Source organism: Dipodomys ordii, unplaced genomic scaffold (genome assembly GCF_000151885.1).
Source record: "Dipodomys ordii isolate 6190 unplaced genomic scaffold, Dord_2.0 Scaffold83, whole genome shotgun sequence".
NCBI lineage: Eukaryota > Metazoa > Chordata > Mammalia > Rodentia > Heteromyidae > Dipodomys > Dipodomys ordii.
In genome coordinates this window covers 132,205-154,661 of record NW_012267299.1, presented here as the reverse complement: position 1 = coordinate 154,661, position 22,457 = coordinate 132,205, and the positions used below count along the sequence as shown (strand labels likewise).

Below are 22,457 nucleotides of genomic sequence, written 5' to 3'. Positions count from 1 at the left end.
TCCTTCCATTAAAAATCAGAGTGCAACATCTATAGTTAAACAACTTTATTAACATAGTCAAGCAGTGATTAACATTCACATCTATTATGTCACATCATACAAATGTAAATACAAAATTACTACAGTACAATATATATTCTCTGCATGATCCAAAATATTTGGTGGCCCCAAAAAACTCTCTTTAAAATTCAGCAGCTTATCAAAAATTAAAACCGTATTCTATTTAAAATGAAGATCTGTTAGCACAGAGTTAGACTTCAAGAAATATCAATGTAGTACAGTTTGAGAAATTGCAGGAGGGTATGTTTGAAGGACACATTCTAACAAAGGGTGGCAGGTACAGGAAACATCAGATTTAAAGCTTTTAAGCATAACTCATACAACCTAAGTTGTCAGCAGAAATATCCAGTTATTTATAACTAAAGCTAATACTACTAAATTATTGCACCCAATGTTAACATGAATATTAAGTGTAAAACTTTTAAATATGAAGTGATTTATCACATAAAAACATCTCTTCTGAAGATGACAATGTATTGAGTAAATTAATTATAGTATTGTCTAATTATTATCATCATAAAATCAATGAAGCTCAAACTGGTTATATATATCCATAAAACAAAACAACGAAGGAACAAGAGGACAGTGGAATTCTTATAAGATTGACATTAGGAGGGACCAAAACTGCCTTACAGGCTACCATGGTATATCAGGCTTTTTTAACTATATAATTAAGATCAGTAAAATAAGGAATTTTGCATAATGCCAAGCCACAGAATAAGGGATGCTAATTAAAGAAACAAAAAATATATTTTTAAAAAAGAAAACCAGTTTTTGTTTTTTTTTTTTAAGTAAATGTAGTGACATTCTGCTTGGCAAATGGATCTGGCTTGGTTTTTAAAACGTACAAGAGATGGAAAAAATACCACCATTTTTAACTTTTCTCAAAATCATGCATATATTCAGGGATACAAATCACAATAAAGTTGCTGTAGTTTAAATGTATACCTTAAAATAGTATTTATAATAATTAGGTAAAGAGAACTACCTACATACGTGTAATGCCAATGGGGGTAAAAGATCTATATTGACTGAAAAAGTGAGTCACAAGTCACCCCAAAAGTATACAGAGGTAAATGAAGCTAACATTCATGTGAATTAGAGACCATAGAAGCACTGCCATACTTAGTACAGTACAAAATGCACCAGGCTTGGTAGGTATACAATGCTACTGCATGGTATTAATACTAGATGATATTGTTAACACAGCTTATCTCATTTTTCATCTGGATCATCCCAATCAATCCCTTAACTATTTCATGGCCAGTTTTCTTAGACTTCAATGCCTTTACTTAACAATATTAGTGGTAACATTTTTCCCCCACCCCTTGTAATATTTGCAAAAGTATTATCGTAAGCACAGCTGTGTTTTGAAGTACTACCAAAGAAAGGACTAGAACTGCAGTTATACACAATACACTCTTCTCTTGGAAAGAATGTTTTGCTTTGCTAACTGTTACACATTCAATATGAATAATATAGATTATAAAGCAAAAAAAAAACACCTTACTTTTTTCTCATGGCAAAGTTCTTAAATTTAGACTTCAGTTTAATTAAATTAAGTCTGGCAATTCAGCTATGCAGAGAAATTTTATACAGGAGAGAAAAATTTCTACTTTCCTATTTTTGTAAGTTTGGAGGAGGAACTTTCAGGCAACCTTCATGTAGAAAGGGTTTGGGAAGGTTTTATACCACTCTAGTCTACTACAATTGGAAAAATGGGATGATTCTCAATGAAGTACACTAAAAAAACCCAACCACAACAACAAAAAACTAAGACAGTATGATGATGACCTTTTACAAGCATATGTCACCAAAGCAAAAATGATACAAGGATATTCACCTGAGATAAAACTTGTATCTGAATATTTCATAACTGAGTAGACAAAGCATTTAGAGAAGAAAGTCAGTTGAAACTATTTTAAAATATACATCTGATTCTATTTTACAATATATGCAATTTAAGCAATTCAGATCAATGAAAAAGTCTTAACCAAAAAAAATCACAGTGTTTATCAATGTTAGTTATAAAATGTATGCTACTTGTTCTGTCTGTAAGATGTAATGGCTTGGTTAAGTGTTTTAAATTTATCTTTCTGAAATCTAATCTGCATAACAAAATCAAGTAGCAAAAATGTAAAGCATCAGAACTGGCTTTCAAAGATATTTACATGTTGATTATTTTAGAAATAACCAACCAAAATATATAAAAGTGATTTTTTAAAACACAGTATGAAGTCATTAAAGAGATTAGACAATACAAAAAGCAAATTTCCTGAATAAATGAATATATCTGTGGCACTAAGTTTACTCGCTAATGGACTGTAACATGGAACTGCCAAGTATTTAAGTGATAAAAGACTTTCTGTTTCCAACTTAGGTTGATCAGCAGCTTTTATTCTGTTAGAATCCTTCAAAGAGAGAAGCTCAAACAGGGAAAAGAAGGCATATATAAAACAGTAAACACTGACCTCCTGAGGTTCCTACAACATAAAAATATTCAAGTAGAAAATCTACATCACTTAGCAGCGGCTGGCTATCTTAGTTGAGCACACTAACAGCATTTTAGTGTGAAAGGAGCAGATGAAGTAAGCCGTGCTCTAAGCATGCCAAGAGGTGGAAACACTGGAATGTAACAAAGACAAACACAACCTCATAGACATTCAGTCAACATTCAAAACTATTAAGACTACACCACAAGAAGTTGCTTTATATATATATATATGTATATATCCCATGATGTATTAGGTTTTTTCAGAATAAATGCTAAATCAGAGCTTACCTCAAAAGATAACTTAAATGGCTTCTGCAAATTCCTGTACTATACTACGTTATTGTATACTGTATATAAATTAGGAAGAAACAATAGCCTTAATGGAGAAATACACCCCCTCCTTTCAACCTAATTTCAGGTGGCCAGTCCTATCTACTTAACTTTCTACATTAAAATTTCATTAAATTTAGAAACAGGTTAAGTGATTACAAAAATGAGTACATTCTTACATTATACATCTGCTTAACCACAATTTAATTTTTAATCAGACAGGTGACAATATTGCTTTTATAAAGTTAATACACAATTGTCAATCAGATTCAGATAAATTTATTGAAAAGGTTTTATGTACTTGTTTTTACTATCTTTAAAGAAGTATCTGGCCTTCTAATTTAAAAGATTTACTACTTATTCTTGAATATTAAAATATACCCATATTAAATTCTAAAAAGTATGTAAAGCACTAGAGGGTATCACTATAATTTAAGAATAAAATAGCATCTACTCAGGTTTTAAAGACTTAAATAGTAAGTAAATTTTGAGCTCCCAGAGAAGCAACATACTAGAAAGCAAAATGCCACATAGCTTTGAATTTAATTTATAATTAAAAAATTGAGCATTATAAAATTATTTAATTTTAGGTTCTACAGACTGAAATTTGCAAAGCCAGAGTAGAGGAAAGAAGGTTAAAAAAAACATGTTAAAACACACACACACATACACAACAAAAACCTTTTTGCATGCTACCATGCATTTGAAATTTTTTGAAATGGTATTTATAAAGTCACACACAGCTCAAACTTCAGTGCAATGGCTGTATCATTCAACACTTTGAGAATAGAACCATGCAAAGAGGAGCAACTGCTTATAAAAATGGTTATTCAGTATTTATTCTGCAATGCAAAGGTGACAAACTAAAATATAAAAAGGCTGTTATGGCTTAACATTTTTGTTGCAGATTAAATATGCAGCATTGAAAAATGGAAAGGCGTGGCTTCATCTCTGACCAGCAGAGTTAAAAAGAAAAATCTCTCCATTTTCCTTCAGCATCATGGGATACACTGCTCAGGCAATCCAAATTAATAAAGACTTGCACTTTCATATGGACATAAGATCAAGTGTACCAGTTAGGTTTTCACATTCACAGTATAAGAAAATACACATGGAAGGAAAAGTAAAGGGTTAACTTAACAAGGATTTATTCACAGGAATACAAGTAGAGAAAAATAACAGAAAAGCTAAACAAATGAAATGAAAAGGATCCAAACCCACTTTCACTCTGTAGCTTTTGACTTGTACCCTGTGTGCGTATATCTAGGGCACAGAGGGCCACCAACATGCGCCAATACAGTGTAGGAACCCTGCATTACATCCATTAACTTAAACATATCTTTAAGATCATGCTTTGAACAAAAAAGGGGAAAAGCTTAGAAGGCATTATGTTGAGTGGGAATAAACATTGAAATATAGCAATCATTTTTCAACTTCTACAATTGTCTTTATGTGCCAACTAACATTTATGCAGCCTTTTACAGATCTTTTACCATGTAATTTAAACTTTAGAAGTTTTGATAAAATCACTAGTAGTATATAACCATGCAGAAAGCACATCACACTGACAGCACAGAGGCAAAGATTTTGCACAGGTATATCAGCTTTCCACATTGTGCAGGTTACACACAATACAATATCAATCTTATTCCTAACAGATCCTAAAGAGATACTTCAAGGCCTAGTTGTAAACTACAGTACTTTATATATCTATATTCTTAATAAAAATAAAATCCACAAATCTTAAAAAGGAATTTTAAATGCAGGGCTATATTGAATTGGTAAACTGCAACACAAACTGGCGCAACATAGGTAAATGAATACCAATCTCACTCTATGTGATGCAGGCATGCTACTTTCCCACTAATTTAAATTACTTTCAATCACTATGAGCCAGAATGCATGCCTGAATCTTAACTGCACTTTAAAATAACGCGTTGGCCTAGAAATTAAATCTAATGAAGTACAACCATGAAATTATATCCACTAATGTTTTAATGTAAAATTAAGATATCATCTTTAGTTATGATATGCCCAATCCCATTTATTCCTCCCTCCCTGCCCAGCCCACAAAGGTAAAAGGAGTGACTCGTTTGGCATTTCACAGGGTGCTTCATTGTTTAAATTTGTTTTGTTTTATTTCCAACGTTTTTTGGGGGGTACCTTAAATTGTTAACTTCCAAGAACCTGCTTCTACTATGGGAAGGCAAGCTGATTTTAACTGTACTAGCTTTTTTGTGTAGTTCTTCATCAGCATGCAAAACAAGGCCCCATATTTGGGAAAGTTTATATAAAAGACTTTTTAAGTAAAAAAAGAAAAAAACCTTCTTCACTGTTTGTAACCCCCATTCTTAAGTTTTCTTTATTGTGCGCTATGCAATTTCCCCTCTTTCTTGTCCCTACGCATCATTTATATGGTTCTTGTTTTGGTACAATTCCCCATAATATTCCAGAATGTACTGTTTTGTGAGTAGACTGAATTTTTTTTTTTTTTTTTTGCTTCTTCTCATCCAGTGCAGAGTTGTAATTGGAGACAGATTTCCACCCACAAAGGCTCCAGATGTTAAAACATTTCCCAACATCGACTTAATACAGTGACGGCAACACCTCCCTCCCGCCCCTCCCAGTAGGGTTGGGATTGTACTGTATTCCCTACTGGTTTACCCTTCCCCCCTGTAAAGGGTAACATTTTCCCTGGGTGCAGAGGCTCCCTCATATCTCCAACACAGAAGGACCTGTAAGAAAAATAATAAACACAGTTTTATCTTTAACATTTGTTTCTTTCTCAGTCACTGGAACATAAAATTAGTCAAACAGTAATGCTACCTTTACCTATAAAGGAAATTAAGAAATTGAACAAATTGCAAATTGCCCAAGACCATGTGAATCTCAATCACTCAATCAATTTACACTCTTCTCCTACCTTCTCAATTGTTCCCTGCATCAAATTTGAAAGTGAGGTTAAGTTGGAGACATATTACAGACCTAGATAGCCTTTTATACAGATGAAATATGCCTTAGGTAATGCTATCAGTCTGATTCTTTATCCTTTATTGCCAGATGGACCTCCATGGCAACTGATGTCTTACATAACAAGTCACCTTTCTTTAAAATTATAACAGGGGCTGAGAAGGTGGCTCAGTGGTAGAGTGCTTGCCTTGCATGCATGAGGCCCTGGGTTCAATTCCTCAGCACCACATAAGCAAAAAGAAAAAAGCCGGAAGTGGCCCTGTGACTCAAGTGGTAGAGCGCTAGCCTTGAGCTGAAGAGCTGAGGGACAGCACCCAGGCCCAGAGTTCAGGCCCCACGACTGGACCCCTCCCCCACCCCCCCAAAATTAAACAGTAGTATCTTTAGGACAATCATTTTCCTAGCGCATACTGAATATTAAGGATATAATTTAAATTAATTAAACATCAAAAGTTATCAGATTCTTTTAGTTGTCTGATGCTTTTTTTGGGGGGGGAGGGGGACAGGGAGCTGGTCACGAGGCTTCAACTCTGGGCCTGGGTGCTGTCCCTCAGCTCTTCTTCAGCTAGTACTCTACCACTTGAGCCACAGCACCATTTCCAGTTTTCTGGTAGTTAATTGAAGATAAGAGTCTCATGGACTTTCCTGCCCTGGTTGGCTTCAAACTGCAATCCTCAGATCTCAGCTTCCTGAGTAGTTAGGATTACAAGCATAAGACACTGGGGTCCAGCTTGTCTGATGCTTGTTAGTGTAGGCAATAAAAATACTGGCTATCATATGAAGTTCAGAATATTCAGTAAATGTCCAAAAGTAAAATTTAACTCTTGTTTTCCTGATGTTCCAACTTAGTTATTCTTTGAACCCTTTCATTTGAGTATCTTCTGTACTCTCAGATCATTTGATTTTCTTGATAAGGACTCCTTTCAATCTTGAAACAACTTAGTGGTTAAAAAAAGGACAGTAAGGCAGGCACCAGTAGTTTACACCTGTAATCCTAGCTTCTAAGGAGGTTGAAATTTGATCACAGTTCAAAGCCAGTCCAGGCAGGAAAGTCTGTGAAACTCTTACCTCCAATTAACCACCAGAAAACTGGAAGTGGCACTGTGGCTCAAGTGGTAGAGCACTTGCCTTGAGCTAAAGAGATCAGTGGCAGTGCCCAGGCCCAGAATTCAAGACCCATGACTGACAAAACAAACAACCCCCCCCCAAAAAAAAACAAAGGACAGTAAGAAATTAGGTAAGATCATTAGAATTTAATAATTAATAGTGGTCCATTTACTAAAAAACTATTACCCACTCAGGCCAAACTTTGGACATTTGTAAACAATTATGTGAATTCAGAACAGTTAGTCCATTTGTGAAGAAATATAAATGACCCCCTTCTCTCATGTGTGTAAAGAATGGAAGGAGCAGAGAAAGGCAAGAATAAAAGATTCTGATTCATTTTTAGATATAATTAGAAAACTCAGTATTAATACTTTTACAAAATGCTGAGCCAAAAAATGCTCTGCAGACTGGAGACTACTCAAAGACTGTCAACATTCCAGAGGCTGAAAGTCATTTTCACTACTTTCCTGGTTATATGAACATAAGACACTCAAATTTCTTCAGGTTTAAATTTAGCTCTGATTAAACAATCAGCAAGAAAGCAATGTAAAGTGCAATTCAATTAGGTATATTGGGCATTCAGCCAAATTTTGTCTCAATTCAAGTTCAAAACCTAACAAATGTCAAAACATTGTTTCACTATACTGATCTATCTGTGATCCTAACATTTACTGAGCTGATTCAGTGTGCCAAGCAATATACTAAGTGCTGGTATTGCACATCATGTAGTATTTAACCTCCAGCACAACTCAATGAGAACTAAAGCTAAGAGATCAGAACTGTTGTCCTCACAAGTACCTCCTCAAAAAACAAGAATCCAAGTGCTGACTTAGGCCTCTACCACCCCAAATTTAAAATGAATCTTCCATAGATCATTTTAAAACAGTACATACTATAGGTGTTCAGACACAGGTTATCATACAAGCCAGAACTCATTTTCAATTCCAAATGGATTTCTCTGAAGCTCGTAATATCCAAAGATCTCACTATGTATCAGAAACTATAAATTCATGTTTCAAAACTCAACTGAACAAATCTTACCCCACCACTGTGAATTCTGATGTTACCTTGGGGGCAGACTAGATGAAGCAATGTAAAAGTCTAACCAGCATACCAACATGGATTTCTCTTTAAGACTGGGGAGGGAGGGCTGGGAAGATGGCTCAGTGGTAGAGTGCTTGTCTTGCATGCATGAGGCCCTGGGTTCAATTCCTCAGCACCACATAAGCAAAAAAGAAAAAAGCCGGAAGTGGCGCTGTGGCAAGTGGTAGAGCGCTAGCCTTGAGCTGAAGAGCTGAGGGACAGCACCCAGGCCGAGTTCAGGCCCCATGACCGGACCCCAAAAAAGACGGGGGAGGGAGAGAGACACATGCATACATTTCAACTTGCTTGATGATTCTTTTTTTTTTTGTCAGTCGTGGGGCTTGAACTCTGGGCCTGGGCGCTGTCCCTCAGCTCTTCAGCTCAAGACGAGCGCTCTACCACTTGAACTCTGGGCCTGGGCACTGTCCCTCAGCTCTTCAGCTCAAGACGAGCGCTCTACCACTTGAACTCTGGGCCTGGGCGCTGTCTCTCAGCTCTTCAGCTCAAGACGAGTGCTCTACCACTTGAGCTACAGCGCCACTTCCGGTTTTCTGGTGGTTTATTGGAGATAGGAGTCTCATGGTCTCTCCTGCCCGGGCTGGCTTTGAACCACGATCCTCAGATCTCAGCCTCCTGAGTAGCTAGGATTACAGGCATGAGCCACCAGTGCCCGGCCTTGCTTGATGATTCTTTTAAAGAAATTGCTCTAGCCTTCAACTCCAACTTCTATCCAATATAACATGAGATGATATATTATGTTAGATTTCAGCCCTAAACTAATTTCTTTATCCTAAAAATTTCTAATTTTATCAGATGAGCAGAAAAGCTCCAAAGCTATGTACATAGGACCATATAAGATAAGTGAAATGAACCCCAAGATATGGACACAAGAGGTCTTTCTTTGTTGTTGTTTTCAATGTACTATGTGATTTTTTTTTATTTCCTTTGTATGTTTTTCCCTTATGGTATATCCCCTGTTGTCACTGTACTTGAATTTGGTACACTGCATCTTGTATATACATTAGTCTAATTTGGGGAGGGAAGGGGAATAATGAAACGCTGAAACAAGGACATAGGATAACCCACTGCAACAATGATACTCATAAGACAGAATATTGGAAATGAACTTTACAACTTTGGAGGTGGGGGAGGAGTGAGGCAGGTTGGGGAAAGAAGGGAGAGTGGGAGAACAAGGGAAGGGGTAACAATGCTCGACAAGAAATGTACTCACTGCCTTACTCATGTAACTGTAACCCCTCTGTACAGCATCTTTACAACAAAATAAAATTTAAAAAAATTTCTAAACTTCTTATAACTTACCCCTAATTTTGGGACTGCAGCTTAAGTGTATTAGATTAAACACCATAAAAAGCCGCAAGACGCTCTTTTAAAGGAAGAGGAAACTGGTCAGAGAAACGCCTCCAATTTTCATCTCCAACTTGATTTTTAAATCCATGAAGGATCTGTAAATAATGAAATGCCATTAGTTTATGAATAACAAAAAAGAAAAACTCAGATCTGAACAGCTTCTGGAACCAGAACATTTTTTGAGAAATTTAAAACTCTGCAAATAGCCTAGTAAATGATATACTTTCTAAGCAATTCCTGGAGTCATACAACAGCTCACTATTTCAGTATTACGTGATTTTACTGTTACTGTATTTTTTTCCTATTACAGCGAATGCTGACTGGAATTAACCAAAAGGAGGCACTTAAAAAACAAGTACTATATAGGGTCCATCCTTTTGGAGGGCAATTGGATTTACTGTGCAGCAATTTCTTATATTCCCACTCTTAGTCAACCATCTTAGAAACATATGCCATTTCCTTAGGTGGAATAAGAAGACAATGTGAATCAGTAGTACTGACTGAAAAGAGCACAATGTACTGATAGAATAATTGCAGGATCTTAGGGGTATAAGACCAACCATGCTTTTTTTCTTTTTTGGGTCCAGTCGTGGGACCTGAACTCTGGGCCTGGGCGCTGTCCCTCAGCTCTTCAGCTCAAGGCTAGAGCTCTATCACTTGAGCCACAGCGCCACTTCCCGCTTTTTCTGCTTACTTATATGGTGCTGAGGAATTGAACCCAGGGCCTCATGCATGCAAGGCAAGCACTCTACCACTGAGCCACTGAGCCCTGCCCCCCCATTTTTTGGGCTTGGTTGTGCCACCTGAACTCTGGGCCTGGACACTGTCCCTGAACTCTTCAGCTCAAGGCTAGTGCTCTACCACTTGAGCCACAGCGCCACTTTTGGCTTTTTTCTTTTTGCTTATGTGGTGCTGAGGAATTGAACCCAGGGCCTCAGGCATGCAAGGCAAGTGCTCTACCACTGATCCACCTTCCCGGCTCTTCAACTAGGATTTTAATGGTCCTTTATACTGGTACATTATAGAGACTTATTAATTACCTTACAGAACATGTCTCTGAGGTCATCTTTTGGGTTAATCCAGGATGCAACAGCATCACAAAAAAATATAAAATCCTATAACAAACAAACACATCTTAGATTGGCATCACATTTAAGAAACTCAGTGAATGACCTATGTAAACCTCTTAGCTAAAAAAAAGAAAACATTAGGATAGGCAAGTGTGATGGGTTATGCATATAATCCCAGCTACTTAGAAGATGGAAATGAGAAGGATCATAGTCTGAAGCCAGCTTTGGTAAATCAAACCAAGACCCTATTTGAAAGATTAAGCTAGAAAAAGCAAAAAGGGATAAGGGCATGACACACATGTTCCAGCACTTGCCTAGTAAGTAAGCATTGGGCCCTGAGTTCAAAGTCTAGTACCATCAAAAACTAAAGCCAAAGCTGTAAGAAAAACTAGGTAGTTACAAACAGCTAACCTAAACAATCAACATGAATGAAAACCTCTACTCTCAAATAATAACAATTCAACATTAAACATCAACATATTGAACATTATATAAATATCTAAGTAAACAAAATGCCATTTGCTTAAACTGTGGTTTATTCAAACCACAAAAGATTAGGGTTCTTTTTTATTCTGGTGGTACTAGAGGTTGAACTAAGGAAATCCTGCTTGCTTAAGCAGACACTACCACTTAAGCCACTTAGCCTGTCCCATCTGTGTTGGTTACCTTCAAGGTAAGAGTTTATGTGTGGGCTGGCTTGAACTTCGACCCACCTATTTGTGCTTTCCTTTGCCAATGGGATGACAAGCATGTGCCATGGAATCCAGCTACTGGTTGAGATGGAGTCCTGGACTTGCTTTGAATTGTGAAGCCTGATCTCTGCCTCACAATCTCCAACTTCCAAGTAGCTAGGATTACAGGCCTATATGGCCACAAAACTGGCCATATTAATAAGACTTTCCAAATCTGATATTGCCTAAAATTTTTGGTTCTAAGTTAAAATGAAGCCAAAGGGCAAAGGCTCAAGTCTGTAATCTTTGCTACTTGGGAGACTGAGAGGACTACTTGGGAGGCTGAAAAGATGGCAGAGGCCTAGGCAGAAAAGTTCACAAGACACCTTTCTCAACCTATATTGTGGCACGATGATTCCAGTCTGTTATCCTAAGCTATGCAGGAGTTTGATATTTCAAGGATCACAGTTCCAGGCTAGTCAGGCAGAAAACTTTTGAGATTTAGCCTCATGTAAGGGAGGCTCGATGAAGGGAAGCTGGATGTGGTGGTATACACCTGTGAACCCAGTGACATGGGAAGCCTATAAAATAGGCAGGATGCACCTGATGAAGTATGCACCAGTGAAAAGCAGGCATTGAGGCATGGCTCAGCAGAGTCACACTAGCCTAACAAGTACAAGATCAAACTCCAGCATGGCAAAAAAAAAAAAAAAGACAGGTAAATCACTAACCAACCAAAAAAGAATCTACAATCACAGTCTGTGTTTTGTACACATATTGTAGTTCAACTAGTCCTGTTTTGTCAACTGATTCAGATTTGACTGGACTCATGAATTTCTGTGGCTAAATAACTAAAATGTGAACTTAGGATGTGAACTTAGGAAACAACAAAAAAATGAATAGACAATCCTCTTTCAAAAGTAAAGCAATTCCAATGGTTAACTTAGCATTGTGTTTTGCTGTAGGTTTGATTTCTATTAGATGTAGCACAAAGTAATGATTGGTTCTCTCTAACCTCCAATTCAGAAACATGGATAGCAGCCATGTATTTAAGGTATTAATACAGCTGAAAAAAAGGCCTGGCTTAATTCAAACAAGAATCTAATCTTATTCTTCCAATGTGCTATTGTTATTGAATGTAATGACAAAAATATTTAGGATACAGGCATTGTCATTTCTAGATATTAAGAAATAAATATTTTAAGCCGAGCATTGGTGGCTCACATCTGTAATCCTAGCTACTTAGGGGGCTGAGAGATGTGAAAATCATGGTTCAGAACCAGCCTGGTTAACAAAGTCCATAAGAGTCTTATCTCCAAGTAACCATCAAAAATCTGGAAATGGAACTGTGGCTTAAGTGGTAGAATGAGCAAAAAATGAACAGTGCTCAGGCCCTAAGTTCATGCCCAGGGACTAGCACAATATGTAACCAAGTAGATAAAATAAAATAAAGTAAATTAAATACGTTTTTTCAGTATTTCTGGCCATAAAATATTTCTTCTTCTATAATTTTATTATTCTACATATTCTAAGTTAAAACAAAATTTAGTGAAGATCTTACTTGGATTACACCACTGGGATTCACACTGATCATGGTACAAATCCCTCGGAATGCTGAATCCTTTTCTTCATTGTCTCTTATGTTTCTTAAAGAGGTACACCTATTAAATTATAAAACTGAGTTTAGCATTTAAGTAAAAATAAGAGTGAATTACAATACTAACAGACAGTATTTAATGGAATAGGCACCATAGTATAATGATTATATTAAAGAGTTTTTAGGAAGCTTAACTTTCCACTTCTTATACTTCCTGTATGTTGGACCCATCTCATCTCAACATAGTGGAAACACTAATAAGCCATATTTTCTTTAAAAACTGCATCTATAAAAATAGACAACAGATTTGACTCCCTCATTTAAACTATTAATGAGCTTGAGCCAAGAAGAGTAAATTAACAAATTAGTTTTAAAAACTGCATTACAACTTGTATTCCATTAAACACTAAAAATGGTTTGAATTAAGATTATCAATTGAAAGAAGCAGAACATAGGATATACTGCCACAATATAAACTATTACTATACAACTTATGGTGTAGATGTTTAACTCTGACATTAACAAGCAAATAAGATTTTATACATAAGTTTAAACATATATTTAATGCAATCCATGTTTCCAAATTAATTCTAAAACAGAAACGTAATGCAAAAACCTAAATTTATAATATTTGCATGCATCTTAATTTTTCTGGTGGATATTTAAATGCTTTATGTATAATCAAGCTTTTTAACACAGCAAGCATGTGACAATCTTATCCCATGCATCAATTAGTCGTTAGCCACAACATAAAATAAATATACATGACGATGCTACTGAAAAACCTCACAAACCTGATAGGACAAGATTAGTCACATGGTTGGCAATGATTAAGGATTGTGATTTTTGTAACCAACTGAAAATATATCTAAAAGTGAGATAGAGAAAGAAAGAGTGAAGAAAAATGAATTAAAAAAAAAGATTGAATAATACACACCAGGGTCTTATAAACTGCTGTAGCATGGGGGCCACCTCTTGAGGACAAACGTAACCAAGACGACCAATTGTTATTGCTAAGGTAACGCAATCACGGTTATACACCACCAAACGCCAACCAAGACATGAGCAAATGAGGGGGAAGGAGAAAAAATAAAGAAAAAACAACAAATAACTCAGAAACAGAAACCAACAGAATTTGTGTATGATAATAAACATAAGATTTCACCAGTGCTGTTTATTACCACCCCCTAAAATAAGGGGCAGCAACATATATGGCATACTCTTGGAAAAAGAAAAACAAAAGAATAAAAAAAACTCTAAAGATTGAGAGAACACCAAAAACCATGAATTGCTTTTCTTGCTCATTCAAATGTTAAATGTTTAAAAAACATTTAAATGTTTAAAAAGATGATAAAAGGAATGGATTTAGAGAATCTTCATTCAAAGCAGCCAAAAGCTCAGAATTTAATACAAATTTATTATGAATTTAATTTTTTCCCCAAGAATTAGCAGTAAATATGATTTGTGAATTGTTTGTTTAAATACTCATCTATCTCTATCAGTTCAGAATTACTTCCCTACATGTTTTTCTTTTTGTAATTTTTTTGTTCCTTGAAAATGTTCTAAGAAAGCTGGTCTAAAGTTTGCTAAGTTTACATTTTAAGTAAAATTTTCAAACTAGTGGACACTTGTTTGATTTCAATATCAACTGTTAGGATTTTTAAGTATTTATGGTACCCACTGACTAGACTGAAAATTGCTATGCTACATCAGCTCCCATCCTGATAAACCTGATAACTTATGTAATTGTCCACTAATTTTAAACCACTTCAAACCATGGGAAATAAAATAAAGGAAATTTAGACAGTCCACTCTTATTACATGTGACATGTGGACCATAGGAAAAGGTAATTTTGTCTTTACTATAAAAGATATAATACAAAATAGATGAAAACACATCTCAATTGCATACTAATTTGGTTTTTAAAAATTCTGAAGTGGACAAGCATATATTCACCATAAAATTTCAGGAAATCCTTAAATTTATGAAGAGCTAAAACAATTCCAACTCAGAACTGCATTCTGCAATTCAAAGGTACATACATATAAATACATTTATACACAAGGGAAGGAGGAAAAGGAAGGGAACAAACAGAAAACAAACCATGAGGTGCTTTAATGGTGTTCTCTCAAAAACTTACAAGTTAACCTTTCATAAAAAAAGGGTGGGGGTGGGGGTAAAGAAAAATGTTTAAGGATTACTTGAAGCAAACTACACAGATAATACTAAAAAATTCAGCAGATTCATATGAAGCAAGAGAAAGAAAACCTATGTTCAAAAGACACAAACTATGCAACATTCTCATTAAACAGGCAAGTATGAACAATCCAATGAAACATGCGATAAAGCAGATGATGGTCCATTGAAAAAGTTCAGTGCAGGATATACTAATTAGAAAAAGAAGAGTAACAGCATACTACAGAATTGGCTTTATGAAGCACTGTAATAATGGCAATTAAGGTGCTAACACCCATATGGCTTTAATAAAACAACAAACAAGCCCATTCTTTTGGGTAAGGAATAAAGAAAACAGAATTTTATATACCCATGTTATAAAAGTAATCTAGTAAATCCCAAGTATTTTTCAATCTGATTCAATATACCAACTGGTAGGGCATTATCAACTATTTTATTATTTACCTAGGACATACTCATACTAGGAGTATAATATTATAAATAAAGCCAATTTTTAAAAGCAACATTAACAATTTCACTAGCAGATATCCCACAAAAAACTTTCATATACAATACACTCAACATTTATTTGAAGTTATGCATTCACATTTAAAGATAAATAGGAAGGTTTCTTTAGGTTCAAAAATTTTATAATGACAAGTGTCTCTAATCTGAATGTCATGTATAGGTACTGCATTATACAAAGATTAAAATCTGGTGAGATTTCAAAACCATTTCATACAGACTTTCATATTTTTCAGGAGGAAAACCTAATTTACTTTGTGTACCCATACAGTACCCATACAGCCAATCAGTCAGAAAACCATTTTGTAATTAAAAGACTTCCTTCCATACCAGTAAACATGATCAATTTTAAATCACATTAGGATAAACTCACTATAATTTAAAAATACCAAATTAAAATGTCTCTGAGGAAAACTAAGTTTCTTATTTGGAAAACCTTAATAATCTTTGTCCAGTAGTTGGCAAGACTCTTACTGACTATGAATGAATGACTCAAAATTATCTTAGAACATAAAGGGATGTGGCTGAATGAAAACATAAATCTTTCATCATTAGCAACATCAGGGGAGGGTGGAAAGAAAAGGACTCAATCACCCCTAAATGTTTTCTATAGTATGGAAGGTACTCTTTAACATCAACATGCTGTCTATAAATGCAAAAGAGAAACAAGCCTCCTAGATAAGTTCCCAATTGCAGGAAATTTCATAATACACAGGCCATTGTTAGCCAATCAGTCACTGAATTACAATGTATTTTGGCCACATTTTTATAGATTAAAAACTTAACACTTCTCACTTCCCAGTTACTCTCTCATATAGTTCAATGTTTGTCTTAGCTAGAATCATTTTTAGGAAGAATTGAAACATGGGAATGGGGACAAAGTGTTTTTCTCATATTTCTATAAACTACTCATGAAATGTAGCTAAAATAATTCATTAGTAAAAATCCAAAATAAATAGTAAGCAGTTGGGTTTGTTAAAGCTAGCTTTGGTTTCTCTACGCATCTTAATTGAAAAGTTATAAGGCAACTAATTTTCTTTTCACCATAACAGTTCAGTCATATGGTACCTGTGTTCTCTAACAACGTCTTTGGTGTGTTGGGTCTGTTAATGATTTCTACAAGCTGGTGCAACACCATAGGAATATAAGGCTGCATCTCTATACCTAGATCATCCCACAAAAAGAAATAAAAGAGAAAAATTGAATGTTAAAACCTTAATAAAGCGTTTTGTTTCTCTTATTAACTGTGTCATACATAAGTCATGTATACATACAAAAACTGATTTTAAATAAAAAAAAAAAAGAACTTTTTCAAGCCATTTAAGTATTTGTGCTCTTCAGGGGGAAAAAAAAATCTTACCCATTTGAATGGAGATTTCTCCAATTGCCCATGTGGCATTGTTGCAAACTGAAATGAACTCTGGATTTAGGTTGGTTCCCAATATTGGCATGAAATCAGCTAAGAAAAAAAATTAAAACAATGTATGACATTTTAACTATCATTCTACTGAACTTTAAAGGAAATCTATTAGGAAGAAATATAGGCAAGAAGTAATAAACTTGATTAAATAACAATCACTGCAATACCATTATAAAACTGATGAGGGCTAAGGAAAGCAGTGTAGGGCCCTAAATTAAAACTTCAGAACCAGGGGCTGGGAATGTGACCTAGTGGTAGAATGCTTGCCTAGCATGCATGAAGCCCTAGGTTCAATTCCTCAGTACCACATAAACAGAAAAAGCTGGAAGTAGAGCTGTGGCTCAAGTGGTAGAGTGCTAGCCTTGGACAAAAGCAGCTCAGGGGCAGTGCTCAGGCCGAGTTTAAGCCCTGAGTTCAAGCCACAGGACTGGCCAAAAAAAAAAAAAAAAGTGATACTTACACATAATGGAATTTTTTACACAGCCATTAGAAAGAATAATGTCATCTGCAGGGAATTGGATGGACCTAGAACAAACCTAGAGGTAAGCCAAGCTCAGAGGCACAAATGGTTCTTATTTTCTCTCATTTGCACAAGCTAGATCTTAAATACACTGGGACATGATAAATTGAATAGGATTTTAGGCATTCACACAGTGAGACCAAAGGAGAATATTCTTTTTTTTTTTTTGGGTCCAGTCGTGGGGCCTGAACTCTGGGCCTGGGCGCTGTCCCTCAGCTCTTCAGCTCAAGGCTAGCACTCTACCACTTGAGCCACAGAGCCACTTCCGGCTTTTTTCTTTTTGCTTATGTAGTGTTGAGGAATCGAACCCAGGGCCTCATGCATGCAAGGCAAGCACTCTACCACTGAGCCACCTTCCCAGCCCAAGGAGGATATTCTTAGTAGAGAAACACAGATAGGCACAATGCCTATGTACACCTGAGCATATAAGATATTATTTATGGAAATAAACTCCAGGAAATGTAAACAAGAGTTTCTTTGTTGCTGTTTTTGTTTTCATCTTATTTGTTTAGCTATTTTTGGGAGGGGAAGGGGGAGCGTAGAAATAGAGTGACAAAGAGTGAACAAATGCAGCAGTGGTATTCATTAGACACTGTTAAAATGAACTACACAAATTGTGGGTGGGGATGATAGGAAAAAACTAGGCAAGAGCAGAGAAGAGGTGACATTGTTCAAAAAGAAATATACTCATCACTTATGACTTATGTAGCACTGTTATGTAATTTTAACATCACTGTACAACATCTTTATAATAACAATTTAAAAACAGTGGTTTGATCTCAGGGCTTTTACCACTTGATCTATGTGCCTATCCCTTTTTGCTTTTCTTAGAAGTTTTTTTTTTTATTGTGAGAATACTGTACAGGAGTTACAATTACATGGGCCAGATAACGAGTACATTTCTTATCAAGCATTGTTGCCTCCTCGTTGTTTCCCTTTCCCATCCCTTCCCATACTCCTCCCCTCCCCCTACTGATTCTCCCCCACCCCCCACCAAAGTTGTTTGTTAAGTTCGTTTTTCAACATAACAATTTGTACATCTCCTTGCTGCAATGGGTCCACCTGTATCCCTAGTTAAACGATTTGTTTTTTTTTTTTTCCATTCCCCTCCAAATTGTACCAACAGCAAATACAGTGAAAGTATGGGTTATACTGTGGGGGAGGGACATACAAAGCAACAAAGAAATCATCTTATAAATATGATAGAAACAATTGCATGAAAGGAAAAACAAAAAAACATTTGAATACTCAATGGGTTCATTCCCCTAACATCATAGAAGTTTCTGAGTTGCTAGGATTAGTGTTTTTGCCCACCAGCACCCAGCTATAACCTATTTCTTTTTTTTTTTTTTTGGTTGGTCGTGGGGCTTTAACTCTGGGCTTGGGTGCTGTCCCTGTGTTCTTCAGCTCAAGGCAAGCGCTCTACCACTTGAGCCACAGCCCTACTTCCGATTTTCTAGTGGTTTATTGGAGATAAGAGTCTCACGGGCTGGCTTTGAACCATGACCCTTAGATCTTAACCTCCTGAGTAGCTAGGATTACAGGCGTGAGCTACTAGTGTCCGGCGATTGTCCTATTTATTTTTCCCATGCTGTTGGAAATAACAATGTGTACCAAAACACTTGCAGCTTACTGGTTGAGATGGGGAGTTGCTAACTTTTGCCCAGGTTGTCTTTGAATATCAATGCTCTTGATCAAGGCAATATCTCACCAAATTTTTACATCAAGCAGAGTAGATCAAGAAACAAATTTTAATATACATTAGGTATCTTTAGATAGAGTAACTTCTCATCAGAGTAAGGAAAATTCAAATTCAACTTAAAGAAACTGAATTATCCTCAAAACTAGCTCTTTACATAGAAAAACATTTTTAAAAACTATTGGCCATAGTTTTTGAAGTAATGTTCACTCTAGCACTCACACTGTAGTCTCTAAATTTAACTTTCCATGAAAAGAAATTCAGTCTCAGCCAGGAGCTGGAGGCTCACGCCTATAATCCTAGCTACTCAGGAGGATGAGATCTGAGGATTGTGGTTCAAAGCCAGCCTGGGCAAGAAAGTCTGGGCTGGAAGTGGCACTGTGGCTCAAATGGAAAAGTACTAGCCTTGAGGTGCTCAGGGGCAGCATCTGGGCCCACAGTTCAAGCTCCAGGATTGGCAAGAAAAAAAGAAAAAAGAAATGTGGTCTCAAGAGAAAATGTTTCCTAAATGTGCACAAACCCAGGCTATATTATCACAGCAAAAAGAACTCAGACGCCAACTTGACAGCTATTACTAGCAGTATGCATTAACCTCTGAAACACACCTCTGGATGAGGATAGGAAATCAACTTTTCTTTTTAAAAAATCTGGCATATAGCCAGAAAGAAAAATCGTTCTGTTTCTCATATGATTTGTATCTCAGGGAAACAACATTGATATGCAAAATTACTTTAAGTTTTCTCTTAAATGAACTGAATACTATACATTTAACCTTTAGTAATTAGTAGGCTGCTATGGTCTGAAGGTCACCTCCAAAACTTGTGAGTTTTATGACTTTGTCATCATCAATATCTTACAGTAAATTTCTGATGAAAGGATGAAGATGACCAGGCCCCGTGTGTACCCTTCTTGCCATGTTAGGATGCAGGAAGAAGACCAGGAGGAAGATGTGGCCTCTGATCTTAACTTGCTAGACTGCAAACCATAAGCCAAATAACTTTGTTTTTTTTTTTTTTTTTTAATTTACCTGGTCTGTGGTATTCTGCTAAAGTGTAAGAAGCAGATCAAAAAATGTCTATTTAGCCTGGGTTTCTGTCAATCTTTGCAATATTAGTGTGGGTGACATTATTTGCTGTGGGTAAAAGGACACATTGTAGGGTTTCTTTTCTTTTCTTTTTCTTTTTACATTCTAGGATTTCTAGCTCAAATATTATAGGACATTTGGCATTTCCCCACTACTTGTTGAATATTCGTAGCTCCTTCCCTATGTCAAACAAAATGTCTCCAGATATTGGCAAATATTTCTCAGAGAGCAAAACTGCCTCTCCACTTATGACCTACTAATCCAGACAATAGTCATCACTGGTAATTTTTTTTTTTTTTGTCGGTCGTGGGGCTTGAACTCTGGGCCTGGGCGCTGTCTCTCAGCTCTTCAGCTCAAGACGAGTGCTCTACCACTTGAGCTACAGCGCCACTTCCAGTTTTCTGGTGGTTTAGTGGAGATAGGAATCTCACGGTCTCTCCTGCCCGGGCTGGCTTTGAACCTCGATCCTCAGATCTCAGCCTCCTGAGTAGCTAGGATTACAGGCATGAGCCACCAGCGCCCGGCTATCACTGGTAATTTTAAAATAAACAAATAAAGACTAATAAACGCTGTGTATCTTTTTAACAAAGTACACTAAACTACCTGTGATGACAGTGTCTACAATTCCAACTCTAAAGGAAGCAGAGATGAGAAAAATGGGGGCTGGGAAGGTGGCTCAGTGGTAGAGTGCTTGCCTTGCATGCATGAGGCCCTGGGTTCGATTCCCCAACACCACATAAGCAAAAAGAAAAAAAGCCAGAAGTGGCGCTGTGGCAGAGCGCTAGCCTTGAGCTGAAGAGTTGAGGAACAGCGCCCAGGCCCAGAGTTCAAGCCCTACGACCGGACCCCAGCCCCCACAAAAAAAAAAAAAAGAGAAAAATGAAGATTCAGGCCCAGCATGGGCAAAAAAGTTAGTGAGATCCTATTTCAAAAGACAAGCCTGGTGTGGTGTTCAGATTTATAATTCTAGCTATATGGAGGGCTTAGGTAGGATTGCCGGTGCAGCTAGGCAAAAGAACAATAACCTATCTGAAAACTCCCAGCAAAAAGGAGGTAGCTCATGTGGTAGAGAGCTTCTCTATTAAGTATAAGGGCCAAGAGTTAAAAAACCAGTACCAGGAAAAAAAGTATACAAAAAATTGTAATTCTTTAGAAAAGAACAAAAGTGGAATCTTGCTAATACTCATTTTAGGCTTAACTGCCAATGTATAGTAAATATAAAGGATTAAGGAATCTGTTAAATTACACCATACATGTAATCAGTAAAAATCCAGAATATGGGAAATCTTTAAAGACAAAGAATCCTGTTAGTAGCAAAAAACACTTATTTGGAGATATGTTCAGAAATACAAAGAAGGTCTTCTTGTCTGGACGATATGATTAACATACATTAATAAGCTGAAATTGGGTTATGGAAGGTTTGTCATACTTTTTTCTATTTCTGTATGTTTAATATAGTAATCTTGTAGAAATATTAAAAATATTTTTGTGTAAGTTTATTTAAGCTTAAAAATGATAGGTTGTAAATGTTTTTATGACTGGGTGGCCATAACTTAAGAATCCAGAACAGTTAGGCCTAAAACTTAATGGCTCTTATGTATCATTGTTAATGTTACTATTAATAATGCAGAAATTCAGCTGGGTAGTGGTGGCTCATGCTTGTAATTCTAGCTATTCAGGCAGCTGAGACCTGAGAAGTATGGTTTGAAACCAGCCTGAGCAAGGAAGTTATTGAGACTCTTATCTCCAACTACCAAAAAAGCTAGAGATGGAATTGTGGCTCAAAGTTTGTAGAAGGACAGGGACCAGGACCTGAGTTCAAGCCATAGGACAAGCACAAAAGGAAAAAAATAATCTAGAACTTCAGTTCCTATTCAAAAGCATAATTCTATCAAATGAAAAATCATTTAGGTCAGTGTGTAATTAATGTTTAAATAAAATAAAAACAATTACAACAACATGTTGACATATTCTTACATTGTTCTTGTATATCCTAATACCCCTCAGAACATTTAACTCCTGGCAATTCAGGTTATAATATCTAAGGAATTTCTTTATTGTCTTCATAAAAAGCCAAGATAATTCTAAAGCAGAATCAAATAGTTTTCTTAAAAAGTGGTACATGAGCCGGGTGCTGGTGGCTCACGCCTGTAATCCTAGCTACTCAGGAGGCTGAGATCTGAGGATCTCGGTTCAAAGCCAGCCCGGGCAGGAGAGACCGTGAGACTCCTATCTCCAATAAACCACCAGAAAACTGGAAGTGGCGCTGTAGCTCAAGTGGTA

General features: G+C 36.3%; 1 protein-coding gene across 1 annotated transcript in view; it reads right to left on the bottom strand.

Moving 5' to 3' along the window:
• Positions 1-30: 30 nt before the first annotated feature.
• The window catches only part of Tnpo1 (transportin 1), a 65,684-nt gene continuing 43,257 nt past the window's right edge, over positions 31-22,457 (bottom strand). Inside the window, exons 17-23 of the mRNA XM_013025226.1 lie at positions 16,812-16,910; positions 16,520-16,615; positions 13,688-13,763; positions 12,715-12,814; positions 10,453-10,527; positions 9,365-9,507; positions 31-5,619 (exon numbers count right to left, since the gene is read on the bottom strand). Of these exons, the coding sequence (XP_012880680.1) occupies positions 9,400-9,507; positions 10,453-10,527; positions 12,715-12,814; positions 13,688-13,763; positions 16,520-16,615; positions 16,812-16,910 (554 nt within the window). The 3' untranslated portion in view covers positions 31-5,619; positions 9,365-9,399. The remainder of the gene's footprint in view (positions 5,620-9,364; positions 9,508-10,452; positions 10,528-12,714; positions 12,815-13,687; positions 13,764-16,519; positions 16,616-16,811; positions 16,911-22,457) is intronic.